Source organism: Lipophrys pholis, assembly GCF_963383615.2.
Source record: "Lipophrys pholis genome assembly, chromosome: 7".
NCBI lineage: Eukaryota > Metazoa > Chordata > Actinopteri > Blenniiformes > Blenniidae > Lipophrys > Lipophrys pholis.
In genome coordinates, this window is record NC_137638.1 from 3,795,899 (window position 1) to 3,811,474 (window position 15,576).

At 40.6% G+C, this 15,576-nt stretch overlaps 1 protein-coding gene across 1 annotated transcript in view; it reads right to left on the reverse strand.

Annotated features, from left to right (window-relative positions):
• Positions 1 to 5,025: 5,025 nt before the first annotated feature.
• The window catches only part of LOC308112523 (nuclear receptor subfamily 5 group A member 2-like), a gene marked incomplete at both ends in the record, with an annotated part of 28,728 nt that continues 18,177 nt past the window's right edge, over positions 5,026 to 15,576 (reverse strand). The window contains 3 exons of the mRNA XM_080468106.1: positions 5,026 to 5,279; positions 8,294 to 8,441; positions 11,007 to 11,126. Coding sequence (XP_080324232.1) covers positions 5,026 to 5,279; positions 8,294 to 8,441; positions 11,007 to 11,126 — 522 coding nt within the window. The remainder of the gene's footprint in view (positions 5,280 to 8,293; positions 8,442 to 11,006; positions 11,127 to 15,576) is intronic.

Consider the following 15,576-nt stretch of genomic DNA (forward strand, 5'->3'; position numbering starts at 1 on the left):
TACTGGTGTCGGTGCATCCCGTACAACAGGACGTTATCTGCACACGTCAAGTCATTTCACATGCTCTGTTCCTTCAGTTCATCTGAGGACAAAGGTCATCATGATATAAAAGACAGATCGCCGTTTCATTCACCGGGACGAGTGACAAGCTTTTATTCTGGCGGTGCGGGCGGCGTCCGTACTGTCAGCCGCAGCTCGCCGTCCATTCTGGAGCCCAAAGCTCCTGCACAGGGTTTAAACGTGACGTCCTGGTGAATTCACCGACAACTGCATGCTTTATGTGTAGGAATCTTATGTAGAAGACTATTGAAGGGAGAAATCCAGCTTCTTCTTTTTTAAATAAAGACACTTTAAACTTTGGGTAAACTCAAGATTTAACTGAGAGACGGTTCTTTTGTAGGGTTTTTTTGTAGAGGATTTTTAATGTTTTAGAGTATGTTCCTAAAGCGAGACAAGGCTCAGAACTGTGACTGCTGTTTTAAATTTTGTGTGTGTGTGTGTGTGTGTGTGTGTGTGTGTGTGTGTGTGTGTGTGTGTGTGTGTGTGTGTGTGTGTGTGTGTGTGTGTGTGTGTGTGTGTGTGTGTGTGTGTGTGTGTGTGTGTGTGTGTGTGTGTGTGTGTGAGCTCTGATGTAGCACGGCCGGTGTAGAAAGATAGTCGACACCAAGCAGAGCTTAACTTTCAGTTTTATTGGTTTGATGCTATTACAATAAAATATATTTAAAGAAAAACAAAAAAAACAAACAAACATGTTTCGCTCAATTTTCTCTGCGCGGGGGGGGGCGGGGGGGGGGGGGGGGGGGGGTGAAGCGCTTCAGGGTTAAGAGACGGGACGACTCACAGGAAAACAAAAGTTTAAAAAAACAAACAAACAAAGCAATATCAAGAGAATCGGTTCCACGACGGTAGCGATTTGACCTCAACATAAAGCAGAGAACTTGTTCAGTAGATATTCACTTCACAACATAAATATACTGTACAGAGTGATCCATCGCACACAGCTGGAGAGCCCGAGGTGTGTGAGTGTGTGTGTGTGTGTGTGTGTGAGTGTGTTCACGCAGACATTCAGTTAAGGCAGGCGGAGTGATTGTCTACGACACCTTGAAATGGCGAGCGCCGCCGGGCTGGAGAACGACGGGCAACGACGGGGAACGACGGGGAACGACGGGGAACGACGAGGAACGACGGGGAACGGCCACAGTGTGAAAGTTGAGCTGCACAATGTCACAAACACTCGTCATCGTCGCGTTACTCTTCAGCACGGGACACCATTTCTCTTTTAATACCACAAGTCTCTTCCTGATTGAGGTTTTCTTACATCGACGCCACGTGGTTTACTTCAGTCAAAGCTTTAGAATTATCGTAAACTTTCAATATCTGTCGGTCCTTCGGTATTTCTGAGGGGTTTTTCTGTGTTTGTCTGTGTTTTTGTTTTTATTTTACCAACTGAGAAACTTGTGAGGTGACTCTTGTCTGAGAGCCAGTTTAATGACTGAAAACTTAAAACTGAATGTGACAGAGCTATATGTGTTGATGCAGGGCAGAAAAAAAACTACATTTTGAAAATAAATTTAAAAAAAAAATCTTTATTTAGCCGAGAAATAAATCATAATTTGAAGAGCAAAAAATACAAAACAAAAAAAAAAAATCTGGATTTGAGGTACAAATCCGGAGCCTGTAAAGCATTACAAGGTTGAAGTTGAAATAATTAACCTTTTCATTTTTAAGTTGACTGACTTGCACCTCACTTTTATAAGTGATAAAAATCCATTAAAATGATATCAAATCAAATGTTGTAGCGGGAGACAAGTGAAGGCTGCAGTGATTCTGGTCAATCGGCAGTGAATCCCGGTGACTTTATTAGATATTTTTTAGTTTTGTTCCCTTCCCACTCGCTTCACCGCCGGCTGCTCATAGAGGACAATGTCATTTCTGCTGCTACTTTTAATAAAGATGAGCTCGTAGTTATTTACCTCACGCCGACGGGAAAAGGGCGTTGATGACGTTTTGTTAAAGCGTTATTGATGCCGGAAGTCTGGATCTGTGAATATGTTTCAGACTTTACCGAAGCTTTGTGTGACGTTCTAATGTAATAACAATGTGGTGCTCACACAGAAGAATCTCATGTGAACAATATAGCTGCTTGTGCTTATCGTGAAAATCTCGACATTTCCTTTAAGGGTTCTGTAGAAAAAAATACAATTTGGAAAAAAAATACTAATTATTATAATTTATTTTTTTAAATGTGAAATATGCAAAAAAATCAATTTAGCAAAGAAAATATGAATTTGGGGAAAAAAAATTTTTTCAAACATGACAAGACTGAGAAATCCCACTGGTTTTGGATGTTTTTTGCAGAAGCTTTGACTTATTTCAAATTTTAAAATATTGTTTACAAAAAAAACCAAACAAACATCTAAGCTTGTTGTACCGAAGCGCAGCATCACCAGCAGCCTCCACCCTCTCAGCCGAGTCCACACCCAGCAGTGTGTTGAGAAGGAACACAAAAGTGAGTGTGTGCAACGCAGTGACTTGCATTTTCTGAGGGTTATTCTCTTCAGCCGTTGGCCGTCAACAATAAATAAATTACAAAGCAACATGGCCAGATGATTTTCCTCCTTGTGCTGTTTGTGTTTACAGTCTCGGAGGAAGGCCACGGACAATCGTTCCATATGGCTCCTTCTGCTTCTCACACTTATAAAAGGATAAAACAAAACGCTGCCTTTGTTGTTCATCTTTCCCTCAACATTTGCACATTGATTCGTCTATTTTTTCCTTCTTTTTTTTTTTTTTTTTTTTTTTTGTGCTCCTTTCAAATCCGGCTCCTGTTTTTGGTTTTTTTGTATTTTATAGCCACAGAGCGTATCTGTGCAGTTTTTTTAATTTTATATCTTTTCTTGTTGGCTTTTCTTTTTTTCTTCATATCTTGCCGTCTTTTGTCCGTGTCCCACTCTCTCCCTAAAGCGCTCGATAAACGACTGGATAAAAATCTTCTTCTTCTTTTTTTTTCTTTCTCTTAACAAGTCTGGTTTTGATATATCAATATATTAACATCTAAATAGATTCAAAGAAATCTCTGCCCGAGCCCATAAGAGCTCTTATATGTAGGTGTTAAGTGGGAAAGGCAATAAACAACAAACAACAACAAAAAAAACAAGTGCAGCAATATGAACAGTGCGAACAGAGTCCAAAAAAATAAAAAATAAACAAACCTTCACGATGGGATCAGAAACGAGTCGTTCGAACACAAAACGGTGATTTGTGAAAAGAGGCTACAAGATCTGATGTAAAAAAAAAAAAAAATCTTTTTAAAAAGTGCACGTTAGCTCAACCAGTAGCCGCATCCCGCCGCGTCATGCTAACATTAGCCGCCATCTTCTGTGACACGTTTTTAGCATGAAAGTCACCAGATAAACACGTCTGTTAGGATGCAGGGTGCGATTTGTGATGAACAGTATTCTTGTTTGAGAGAAGAATTATAATCTAACGCTCTAGGAAGAGCAATGTAAGCTAACAAGCAAAATAAAGATTGAAAAAAAAAAAATAAAGAGGAGAAACTGTGGAAACTGACTCTGGATTTCAGTATCAAGTAAAAATACTTCGCTTAGCACCTGTCGACAAACAATCGTTTGCGTTTACGAAGTACTGAGGCCCCGTTTACTCGGCGTTTCAAGTGAAAAAAATCTTTTTAAAATTGTGCCTGTTTCCACGGAAACAGCAGAAACGCTGAAAACGATGTAGTTGGTTTGTTGTTTGTTTTTGTAATAAAACCATACACACGCGCAGCAGAGACCAATACGCTATAAACGTACGCAATACGCTTTTTTTTTTTTTTAAATTTCGGATTTTTATTACTGGGACTGTCAAAATAAAACTACCAAAACTGGGGAGAATGTGGACTGGGAGCCACGACACTCTGAAGGAAAACGTCGTTCTCATCGTCCATCTATGTGCAGAACGACTATTTACCATGACCGTGGTGCGCGCGCACAGTCGCAGCGTGGAGATTAAATCGAACCGTTTTCAAAAAGTTGTGCTTTCAGTGACCTCGAGCACCACTGTGGAGCGAACAGACCCACAAAACACAAATATAGTTTCATGTTTTCACTTGAAAATGTCATGTAATCGGGGCCCGAATCAGCTGTTTTCATGCCAGACGAGTTGGTGTCAAGTTTTTTTTTATAATAAAACCACACATGCATGCAGAGAACAGAATGATGTAAACATAAGAAAAATGTCTCGTATATTAAAATAGGTCCGGTGAGTGAACGTGTACGAAATGCGTCACCTTCATCGGTATTGTTGTCAAAACTGACTTCCACTGTGTTTTACTCGTCCCCCATTTTCCTGAAAAGTTGTTCCCGTTCGGATTGGAGTTTGAAACCATTACGCCGCAATCGTATAAATTAATATCTAAAACTGAACATAAATCTACCATTTTCACTTGAAAACTTTGTGTAAAGTTGCTTCATTTATATTTTACGATGCACTGGCTGGATTTGCTTTGAATGGCGAAGGAGCTTTAATCACTATGACGAGCGGTAGAACCAAATCGCCTAACACCCCGAGCCGTCGGAGGCTCTCAAATCGCACCCTGTCTCACAGTGAATATAATGAGGAGACGTTCATTCAAAGTCCGAGTCTCGTCAGCGCAGCCGGGCAGCTTCTGAAATGTGGGACTCTGGGAACATTTGGCCGAGAGAAAGCGTGTGATGTAACTGTAACTCTACAGGCTGGTTCATTTTGAAACAGGGTAGAAAATCCAGTTTATAAAGGTCACATCAATGTAGCTCTGCAGGGTACGAAAAAATGTCAACATTCAAAAATCTCAAAAACTACCTCGGATACAGACGGAGTTTTATTCTTCCAAACCCTAAAGAAACATCCCCCCCCCCCCCCTTCCTCACTTCGTGACCCCCGTCCGTCCTCCATCACACTCCTCTCTCCACGCCACGCAGTCTCACCTACACAGACAACACACGGCGGGCGGCGGGGCGCCTTCCAGGCCCCTCCCCCATCGCCCCATCACACGCACGCCCGCTTGGCGTGCAGCATCTCGATGAGCAGGTTGTTGCAGGGCACCTCGCCGCTCAGGTGCATGTAGCACAGGTAGTCCTCGGCCTGCATGCTGAGCGAGCGCAGCTCCGGCAGCCGCACCACCAGCTGGCTGAACTTGTCCTGGAACTGTGGGTAGGTGGCCAGCGTGTACTCCAGCAGGGCGCCGTTCACCTGCTCCTGGACGCCCTCCACGAACACCTGGTTCTCCAGCAGCTTCACGTCTGCACGGCGGGAAGAGGCACAACGGGAAGAGTCCTTCAAATTAAAGCTCACTTTTTAGATGGAAGACTTCATAAGTACCGACTCGGCTTCTTTACTTCGGTGGGTTCAATTCCCCATCTCCACCTGTCCACGTGTCGAAGTGTCCTTGAGCAAGACACTGAACCCCAAACTGCTATCGGTGTGTGAATGTGTGTGTGTGTGCGAATGGGTGAATGTCGCTAACAATGTAAAGCGCTTTAAAAGATCACGAGGACTTTAAATGTGTTTGTCGCCAATTCTAAATGCTTCGTATACGGAGCAGCGGATCTATACCGTCTGTATTAGATGATGTGTGTGTGTGTGTGTGTGTGTGTGTATGTGTGTGTGTGTGTGCGCGCGCAGGTGAGACAATGGCTGAGCCCTGCGGCCGACCGGCATTCAGCATCAGCTGAGCCCATCTTGCAGAATCCATTCACACAGTAATTATCCGTTTTTGAATCGATGCTCTGAATCATCTTTTCAAGCTGCTTAAGGGCAATTAAATTACCCCCGACAAACCTGACTCCGGAGACGAGGGAGAGCAAGAGCGCGAGCAAAAGGAGCCGCTGGCAGACAGCAAATATTTTCCGCCTAAGACAAGTGCTCTCCCGCCTCAAAAGCTCTTTGTTCGCTCGCCTCGCCAGCGCTAAACAGCAAACACTTCTGGGAATCTGGGCAATCTGTGCTCTCTCCATCTGCAACAAGCCGCTACATGAATGTCGGGGGGCCGGCTATCAAACGATAGACCCATCCATTACGATGCTTTTGAATGCCATTAGTGGACAATGGAGGAGGATGTCTTTGTTAATGTTGGCTTTTGTCAACCCCAGAAATTTAATTAAGTGAGTTTATCGGAGAGAAAAAAGGCCAGTTAGGAAAACACTTGGAGTCTCGGTGATAAAAAAAGCTCCCGCAGATTATCGGCAATTGTAACATCTTTCGTTTTTCATTAAGACGTCAGTGTTGCTATTCACATTTGGAGAAAAGGCAGCATCGGTATAACCATGCGGCACAGCCATTGATTTTTATATATTTTTTTTCTCTTCTCAACTGAAAACTCACTCAGAACACATCGTCAAGGATTCACTGCTCTCACACAAAAATTTAGACGAAAGGACGACGCATGTGAAATGTTTCCGCCTCGCGTCGGCTTGTAAAGAAAATCTATCACAAAAAAAAAACAAAAAACGATGGAATTTCATTTGGCAGAAGACAATAAACGTATAAATTCACCGATAAATAGCACCAAGGCAGCGGGAGTCTGTTTGTTTCCTTTTTAAATGTTCGTAGTTTGTTTTGTTTTGTTTTTAACTGGCGCCACATTTGTATGTAAAACCTGTGGCGCTTGGCCGTCTTCACCAAATATCTTTTTCTTTGCTGATGACTCTCGTCTTCTTGGGACTTCCAATAGGTGGCAGTCAATCATTTGATTGGCCGCTGATCAGCTGACTGATCTCTGCTCGTACGTTTTGATGTGAGTTTTCGCCTGAGGTTCATTAATAACTGCCGATATTTCATTTACTCCTTCGGACTTCGATCGTCTTATCCCCCCAAACAAGCTGCTCAGCTCTGCTGCTCATCCCACAAATGCGCGATCTCGCAAATTAAGCACAACTTAAAGGGAAAAGACTGAAGCTCTCCAATAAATAAATGGACTTGAGGTGGAAATAAGCTGCATTATTCCATCAGGGATTCAATCTAACCTCTTAACAAACGTCATTATCGATCAATATTGAGTTTTATATGGTACTTTCCAGATAGTACATGTTACTCTAAACGCACAATAAATAAATGAAGTACACAGAGCATTAGGCGTTAGACTTTTTCTTTGAAAAGAATTTGGCTTTTGTTTTGTCGGGCTCAATCGGTGAAATGTTGATGTTTTGGCTTGCGCTGCCGCGGCGCCATCTTTGATATCCCAGAAACCCTTGCGGCAGGATTTCCCCAAGAGGACGTCAGTCAGCAAAACCAAAACTGGTGGTGGTGTGATCGATTTGGACAACTGCAGGTTGGAAATGTGTTTGTTCTCTGTTACAGAAGTGATGCGTTCTCTGTGAAGTATATGTTAAATAATTATTTCTGGTAGAGTAACTTTAAATGATGAGAAATAAAAAAAAACTGGTCGCCTCCGCGTTGCAACATCTTTAGTCATTTAGTCTAAAACTGTTGCTCAGTGTTGGACGTTCGTCCATGGAAGAAAGGTCGTGACCCCCGTCAGGGCGGCGCAGGATTCTGCACATCAGCCACAGGCGGCGCCGGGGATACCCGAAGCAACCCCATAACAAGAAGTGTTTTTTTAATGTGGTTCATTCAGATCTTTCTAATGTGTGAAGATTATAATTTGTTGCCTGGTTAATTAATAAATACCTGTTATAATCTGCATTAACCATGCATTAACCATTGAACTTACAACTTCCTGTTATTACCAGCGCATTTTTCTTGGTGCCTGCGTAACTTACTAATAGTAATGAAACATGGAGCGCTTTTTGCAAAAGAATAAATTTTAAAAAACGAGACCAAATCCCTGATGCCTTCGCTCTGAACCACAACAACCGACGTAACGTTTTATTATGACGTCTCATGTTTGATGCATGATTATTGCCTGTCTGGTGTTTGAGATCCGAGCTCTGATTGGTTGGTTCTCTCTGTGCAGCGTTATTATTCTTCTTCAGTGGAGGTTTTGGTGGCTGGCAGCAGGAGTCAGTGTCTTTGTGTTTGAGGTCCAAATGAGAAGTCGCTGTGTGTTTTGCTTCCTGCTGCTGTTGAGGCTCCATCAGTGACATTCTGCTGTTAAAGTTTCCTTTCAGTGGTGAGTTTGAGTTAACCTTTCGTCTTTGTCACTTATCCTGCATATCGTGTCGCGTAATATTGTTTTAAATAGCGGAGCTTTTACAGTATGTGCGCTGCGCGCGTATTGTTTATTACAGTAGAAAATAAAGGAGAGATCCCTAAAGTGAACTCATTCGATGTGACTGCAGGTGAAGAAGCGACTCACTTGGGTTGAACAGGAGGAGGAATTTGAGACAGGCGATCTCTCTGCGGTCCACCTGCAGCGCCCGCAGCCTCGCCGCCAGCTCCTGACCCCGCTGCATCAGACCCGACAGGGTCACCTCGGCCTGGGACAGGATGGACGACAGCTCCACCTGCAACCACAGACAGCCGCTGAATCCCCGCGTGGCTCCGCCATGCCGGGAGAAGAAACTCTCCATGAGCATTTTCTGTGTTTCCGTCGTCCGTTTATAGACGCATGAATGTGACATAATCAACAATAGAAACAATACGAGCCGTCAGAGATAGGCTTGAAGAGGAAAAAGTGTGTGGGCGAGGAAGTACATAGATTTGTTTTATATTTCGAGGGTTATATTTTCTAATAAAAATATTATTTAAATTATTATTTTTAGTTTTTTTCTTTGTTTATTTTTAAATTTTAAGGGTCTGCAGAATCTTATTTTCTTCTGTTTGTTTTGTTCATCGTGTCGTTTTCCAATAAATATATCAGAATTGAGTTCATACGTGGAAGCATAAGAAATAAATTGAACTTCTGAGAAGTGAATAATTACAGTTATAATTAATATCCATTTTTATATAATATCGTGTAATTTATATATCAAGATTTCATCAAGGTAAATCATTCATTCATTCACTAGTTACTTATTTTGACCTGTTTGCTTGCTGACTGGTTGATTGGTACTAAACCTACTCACTGTCTTGTATTCTGTAATTTCAGGTTTTCAAAACATAACTGAAGCTAACTTGTGGAGTTCCTCAAGGTTCACTGTTTGGCCCACTGTTGTTTGTTCTGGATCTTAAAAAAACAAACACACACATATATATATATATATATATATATATATATATATATATATTTATTAATTAGCGATCACTTTCTGATATAGTACAAAACAAACGTCTGATAAACAAGTTTAACAGATTTTTTTTTTTTTTTATCAGCTTACTAAATTTGGATATTAAAAAAGATAATGTATATTTTAAAGACAATACCAATACTGAGCTATGTAAATATTTCCAAATCTAGACCCTCATATACTGTGTAGTTAATGGAGGCACAATAAATCTTAAATTATCTTAATAAAACATCTTTAATTGATAGAAATGTACTGTCCCGCCATATTTTACCCAAAGTGAAAGCTGCAGGAACGTCATGAAAAAATTAATAATAAAAAATAAAATCTTTAAGCTGCATTGTCCAATTGGAGTATTTATATAGTAGTAAACACTATTATTATAGTAATGTAAATATAGTATTTCAGAAGTTTATTCAAACAGTTTTAATGTTGATGTTGTCTGGTGAGATTGTGACCAATAAATCAAACGTGAATTAAAGGCAGAGCTTTAACATGAGTGAGGTTTCACTGTGAGTCGCCTCTGAACAGAAACATTCGCACTGATGGCTACGATTTCTACAGATTAATTCTGAGAGAGCCACAGGTCAAATAATGAATTAAAATTCATGAATGCATTTGTGACAAGAGAGGTTTTTATCATCAAGAAATTCTTCTAAGAAATCTTCGTACTTGAGTTTAATAGGTCCTTTCAATTAATTCTGATTATGTTAATATAGCACCGATTAAAACACAATCATCACAAAGCACTTAACAATGCGAGGTAGAGACTTTACAGTCTGATATGGAGAACATTACAACTTTTAGCTTCCACGTGAGAAGGTAGAAAAGCTTTTCTTTCAATATTACGTCCTTTTGGATCTGAACTACTAAAAGTTTGTATGTATAAAAATGCACACTAGTGCAACGTTTAAACGACATGTTGAAGTAAAAACGGAAAACTTTCATCGTGTTTTAGGGGTTTGTTTACAGTCTGAGCCACTGAACTAAGTCGCCATGGAAACGGAAGAAAATCACAACTTTTCTGAAACGCTGCGACTGTGCATGAGCACCACGGCTGTAGTAACTAGTAGTTCTGCACATGCTCAGTAGATGGACAATAAGAACAGTGTTCCCTCCAGTCCAGATTCTCCTGGGATATGTAGTTTTATAGTTGACAGTCGCCACAATAACAATTTGATAATCAAGTTTTTCCTCCAAAATAAAGTATATACTTCCCCTAGGTGGTGCCCCGTTTCCACGACAACGCAACTTTTTGAAAATGCTCTGACTCTGTCTCTCAAAAAAAACAGCACCAACTAGTGGCCTAGGCATGAAAATGGACATCGTTTTCAAAACGCTGTTGTACAAACGTGAAACTTTTCTAAAACAAAACAGCGAAAATTATTTCACTTAAATTGTGGACAACTATTTACCACGGTCGCGGCGTGCATGTGCAGTAGCAGGTTTTTCAGGGTGTTGCAATTTTCGTCCTCGTTTCCACGGAGCATTTTTTTTTTTTAAAGTTCCACCTCGGGAGCCGTTTTCACAAAGTTGTTTTGTTTTGTTTTTTATGAATTTTTTTTTGCCGAGTAAGCGTCGTCCGAAGTCTGCAACATGTAGACGAAGGTTTCAAAGTTAAGACAGACACTAAAGTAGATCCTGTGTGTGTGTGTGTGTGTGTGTGTGTGTGTGTGTGTGTGTGTGTGTGTGTGTGGAACATGAAATCAAATATGACAGCTAGTTTGGGTTCCGGCGTTCCTGTTTCTGGAGGCTTTGGAAAGGAGCCGATGAACGGAGTGAGCGAGGCGGGCGAGCGAGGCGGGCGGCGTGCCGATGGGAAGTGTGTGCGAGGGAGTAACTCACCTCCTGGCCGGTCACCAGCAGGATGCTGTCTTCCTTTCCGTGCTGCACTTGTCTGAAAATGTGATCCAGGACCAGAAGTTCAGACCAGCAGTTGTGGAGCAGCTTCATTTGATCTCCCACCTTCAGGAAACGCCCACCAGGGGGAGGAGGAGGGGGAGGGGAGAGAGAGAGAGATTTACAATTAACAATAAGAAGGCAGAAAATAGCCAGTCTTCCAGCTGAAGCCTGCAATGCCAACATTCTCAACAGTTCGACGTATTTCCTTTCACAGTTATCATTTCCAAAGGTTCGGGTCAGGGGTCAGCATTTTTTCTTTTTTTTGGGGCGGGGGGGGGGGGGGGGGACAATCAAAACAACAAAAAGAAATAAGTTCCGAAGTTATAATGTCAATAAAGTTTATAGATATATGGTAAGCTGTTCTTTTTTTTTTCTTTTTTTTTTTGTGTATGGATCCGCGTGAAAACGCAGAATTGTTGAAAAATGATGTAGTTAGCATGCCAGGCCACTAGTTGGTGCTGTTGGTTGTTTTTGTAAAGAAGCCACACACACATGCAGCAGAGAACAAAATGCTCTTAACATTAACAATAGGAGAACACGGACATTCTAGCGGACAAGTTGGATTGTTATTACGGTGACTGTCAAAATAAAACTACCAAGTCCCAGGAGAATCTGGAGTCATGACACTCTGGAGGAAAACATTGTTCGCCTACTGAGCATGTGCAGAAGAGCCATTTACTATGGCCGTGGTGTGAATAACCAGTAGCAGCGTTTAAGAAAAGTTGCATTTACCCTGTTTCCACGGAGACGGAGCGTTTTCAATAGGCCGGCCTTCCCTGTCATTTCTATGAAGAGACGGAGTCGGAGCGCTTTTGAAAAGTTCCATTTCCCAGAACTTGCTTATTTGTTTATTATTAGACCCCAGAGCGGAGTACCCAGAGGAACACCCATAATGCAACAGCTTTAGGAGAAGTTTTCTGGATATTTCACTGTAATTTGCACAAGAAGGTTTCATTAAGAGTTTTTTGGGGGTTTTTTTGTGGAAAATATCAACGTTTTCATCACACACTCTGCCCCACAACAAATAAAAACTTTTAAAGTTTAAATTCAAAGGTTATTGTGGCACTATTTTACCAGTCCGGCCCACTCAGGATGAAACCTGACACCACTGCTGTATATACTGTATTTTATTTTTCTTTCATTGCTTCTAAACAGATTTATTTTAAACAGATTTATTTTAAACAGATTTCAATCGCGTCTCTTCAGACTTGGTAAAAGAAGGTTTTTGTGAATCAAATCAGTCAAAAATCTCAAGTACTTTGGGCTAAAATTAAAAAAAAAAAAAAAGAATATAAGCCTTTGTTCAGCTGACACATTACAAGATATTTTCTTTGTTGTAAATCAGATTTTGAGTTATCATCTCCCAGAATCTCTTGACTATAATTTGATTTATTTGCTGTAAGGCTCCAATAGCTCTGCTAAACTTCCTCCGCCGCCACGTCCAAGTCCACATTTTTTGTGCTTGTTGGGGCTCAGCGCTCCATTAAATCACTTCATGGAGCGAGCATGGAGGCGATACGGTTTCCTGCTGATCGGCCTCATGTAAACACACAAAAGTACAATTTAAACACTCCTAAATCTCTCTGCTGAAAACTGCAATGTTGTGAGCTGCATGCAGAAGCTTCTCACAAAAGAAACATATTTCCTTTGTTGTAGGTTAGATGTGTGTGTGTGGATAGATAGATAGATAGATAGATAGATAGATAGATAGATAGATAGATAGATAGATAGATAGATAGATAGATAGATAGATAGATAGATAGATAGATAGATAGAAAGAATTCAAACCATTAATTATTTGTATGTTTCTACACGTGTATGTTTGACATGTCTGGAATGAAAGGAGATAAATGAGAATGATCATTTAAAAAAAAATGTAAATTGTATTTACGGTACAACGGCAGTTAATATTTTCTACGAGGACTGAGACGAGGTGAACGGCGACGGAGAGATAAAACACAGTAAAAGTGCACTGAGGTTCACACTAATATTTGGAGCATTTTCAGTCTCTTATAATGAAGCATGGACGTATTTATTTATGTGTGTCAGGCTCCAGATTGCTCGCAAATAAATATATATGGTTTAAAAAAAAAAAAACAGCAAAAAAAAAAAAAACAACAACCCCAGATTGACCCAGTCTGTACGGTTTGTGTTCATGTTTGTCCTGTTTTGATGTATTTACGAGCGTCGCCTGAGACCTCTGCAACCTGTTCACCTCTCCCTGATCCCCCCCCCCCCCACCACCACCACCACCACCTTTCCCACCCACGTGTGCTCTGCTCTGGGGGGATGGGTGTGTGCAGATTAAGCCCGTCCTCCTCCTCCTCCTCCTCCTCCTCCTCCTCCTCCCCTCTGCTGCAATATTGTCTGTGAAGTGAAGGACACCCGGGTCAGTAATTCTGCAGCCGCAGCTGCTAATAGGCCCAGACACACATTCATCTGACACGGAGCTGACAGAATTACAGTCCACCTCGATGAAACTATATATCAGTCCCGATGGAAGAGGGTCCAATCTGTTGGGCCACACACTCTTACGTGGCCCGGCGCAGGGGGGTGGTGGTGGGGGGGGGGGGGGGGGGGGGGGGGGGGGGGGTTCCGGGCGCGCGGCGATAAAGGAAGGGGTGAAGGAAGCAAGAGGTCTCAGCGACCTCCTGCGCTTCCTCTCACTCAGCTGCGGCCAAAAGAAAATATGAAAAGAAAAGAAAAAAAAAAAAAAGCTATCCTCAGACAGTTGAGCTTCATTTTAGCCCCCATATGGATCTGCAGTGTTTCTGCGCTCCACGTCTGAGCCGAGGCTGATATATGGGGTTATATACCTGTCAAGTGTCATGTTTTACAGAGAAGAGCCAGGGTTTATTAAATGAAACGTCAGCTGAGTGAATGTGTCCGTATGCAAGCAGGAGAGGAAGAATTACCACACTCGGCTTGTGAGGGGGATGTGCATGAGGACGTGATAACGGCAGATAAAGGCGACATAAAAGTGAAGTATGAAACGATAAAAGTGCTCCTTCTGAACCGCTGCACATCTGCTTCATTGTGAAGCGCAAATATGTTTTCTTCTTTAAAACAATGAAAATGTAAGACTACGACACGGTTACAGAGCTTTAAACGTACTCGATTATATCATCAGAACAGTAAATCAGACAAGCTTCAGGTCCGGCTGGGGTCCAACATGAATTAGGTGAAACGTTATAGAAAATATATGGTGGGACGAGAAGCGTAAACATTGTGAACTCAAATTTCAAAAAAGTCCATTCAATTTTCATTTCTAAGAGAAATGTTTTTTACTTCCCAATTTATTTGTATTTTGATTATTATTAGACAATGCAGTTGTTGTGTTGTTGTTTTTTTACAGTATTTTAGATGAAAATTTCTACTTTTTTATTCACTTATGTCCCATTTGCCCTGTAATTATTCTAATTATTTCTCACTATTTTATTTATTTTATTTAATTTATTAATTTATTAATTTATTAATTTATTAATTTATCAATTAATTAATTTATCAATTAATTAATTAATTAGTTTATTTATTTATTTATTTATTTATTTATTTATTTATTTATTTATTTATTTATTTATTTATTTATTTATTTATTTAATCAATAGTGTACGTATTTGTGTGTATGAGGAAAAAAGTGGCAAATACGTCGTAAATTAGGGGGGGTGTCCAAATCCTAAATTACAGTATTTATGTAAACTGTTACTTCCATCACATTTCTTACTTTCTGATGCCAGATCGAAAAACAAATCACACAAAATACTGCTGAATACCGCACTGCTCATTTATACAAAAATATGAAAATACACCTTGTTATCTTTTTTTTATCATTTTATTCTTATCAACATGCCTTTATTATCAAATTATATAATTTCATGTTGAGGAAGTTGATGATATTAGTAATGCATCTATATGAACAGTGGCCCTATTTGTTTAAATTTTGTGTAACACATAAAACATTACAGTATTTTGTGTATAAATGTGACCAGAGAGTAACTACATGTCAAAATGACTCTGTCATACAGTTGTTTTTTGGTAAATTTCTTTTTAAGATCATCTGCTTCAAGCACAAAGGCAGGTTGCATGACAGTGAGGCTGGGGTCAAATTACAAGTACTCCATGGTATTTGTCCAAAGGCTCAACAGACTATCGGAAGAGATTTGTCTGAAGATAGTAGGGAGCTTTAGACAGAAGATGAGAAGATTAGTTTCAGCTATGGGATGCATAAAGGAAGAGCATACGATCAATACTATGGGTTTTTTTTTAAGTGAAAATATACACTAGTTCAGCTCCTGTATATTTTAAAGGACTCCTACAATGTGTGTGAAATGTCGTATTTAAATGTACTGTGTGGCAAAACTAACAAGAGGTAGACAAAAATAACTAGACAACCACTTTGTACCACAAGGGGGTGCGTTGAGTCTCCCTAACTGTCTCTTTGCATTCAGTCCAAGGGATTCGAGTCAAAACGGGGCGAAATAAGACACATTACTTAAATATTATATAGCCACTG